We start from the raw sequence: 909 nt of genomic DNA, 5'->3' as shown, positions 1-909 counted from the left end.
CATAGGACATGATAAGGGAAAGTTGGAGTCATGTATGCGCTGTACCCTTTGATATCAGGGTGCTCGAAGGGCAGCCTCCCACCTAGTTAACATCTTAATTATTTAACAACAAGGTATAGCAGGTGAGTAAGGCAGATGGCATGCCCAAAGACAGATGGGCAGGCCGATACTGTGACTGGACTGGCACTGTAATAGTGTAATAGACTGTCTATTTAGAACACTCCAGCAGACTTGATTACTCAAATCTGCTCCAATGCATTCTAGTTAAAATGTGCTGGAGCATGTGTAAAACCACATCGAGTGCCACTCTGATTCCCTTTCCCTGCACAATCTGCTGCTCTGCTTTCTGCTCCCAGTTCCATGCTCCTTGCCCAATCTACTGCTGTTGCTTTTGCTCCTGATGGACGGTATCTTGCCACTTATTCCAACACAGATAGCCATATCTCCTTTTGGCAGGTAAGATTATGCACATAATGAAAAGATGTATGCAAATAATGCTAGTACTGTAGGTGGGACCACCTTTGAATTTGTACATACCAATACTTTGGACTTTAAAAAACAAATGTCATTATAGTACCAATATAGCCTCCGGTAAAGGACAACATAAAGTATTATATTTTCTTAAAATTACTATCAGAATCAAGAAATTACAAAATTTAAAGTTGAAATAAAAGCATAAACTCAGCAACTTTCACTGGTGATTAGTGTGCTGCTGTGGGTCTCCCTACAGCTCTTTTTTCTTGCTTTCCCTTTTATTTCCCTGCTAATTTTTTCTCTCTCCTTCCACACATGTGCAAACATGTACACACACACACAAGCACATCCACAAAGGTAACTAGATCCCAGTTCATGAGGCTCTCGGACCTCAGTAGAATGCAGGCTTCTCCTATAAGTGTATAAATGTGCATG

The 909-nt window shown here is 41.0% G+C and overlaps 1 protein-coding gene across 1 annotated transcript in view; it reads left to right on the top strand.

The window, feature by feature from the left end:
- WDR7 (WD repeat domain 7) overlaps positions 1-909 on the top strand; it is a 400,912-nt gene that overhangs the window by 389,391 nt on the left and 10,612 nt on the right. Inside the window, exon 28 of the mRNA XM_019518172.1 lies at positions 381-456. Coding sequence (XP_019373717.1) covers positions 381-456 — 76 coding nt within the window. The remainder of the gene's footprint in view (positions 1-380; positions 457-909) is intronic.

This window comes from Gavialis gangeticus, unplaced genomic scaffold (genome assembly GCF_001723915.1).
Source record: "Gavialis gangeticus isolate Ggan-Ray unplaced genomic scaffold, GavGan_comp1, whole genome shotgun sequence".
Taxonomy (NCBI): Eukaryota; Metazoa; Chordata; order Crocodylia; family Gavialidae; genus Gavialis; species Gavialis gangeticus.
The sequence above is the reverse complement of the archived record's forward strand: the minus strand, read 5'-3'. Positions and strand labels throughout refer to the sequence as shown.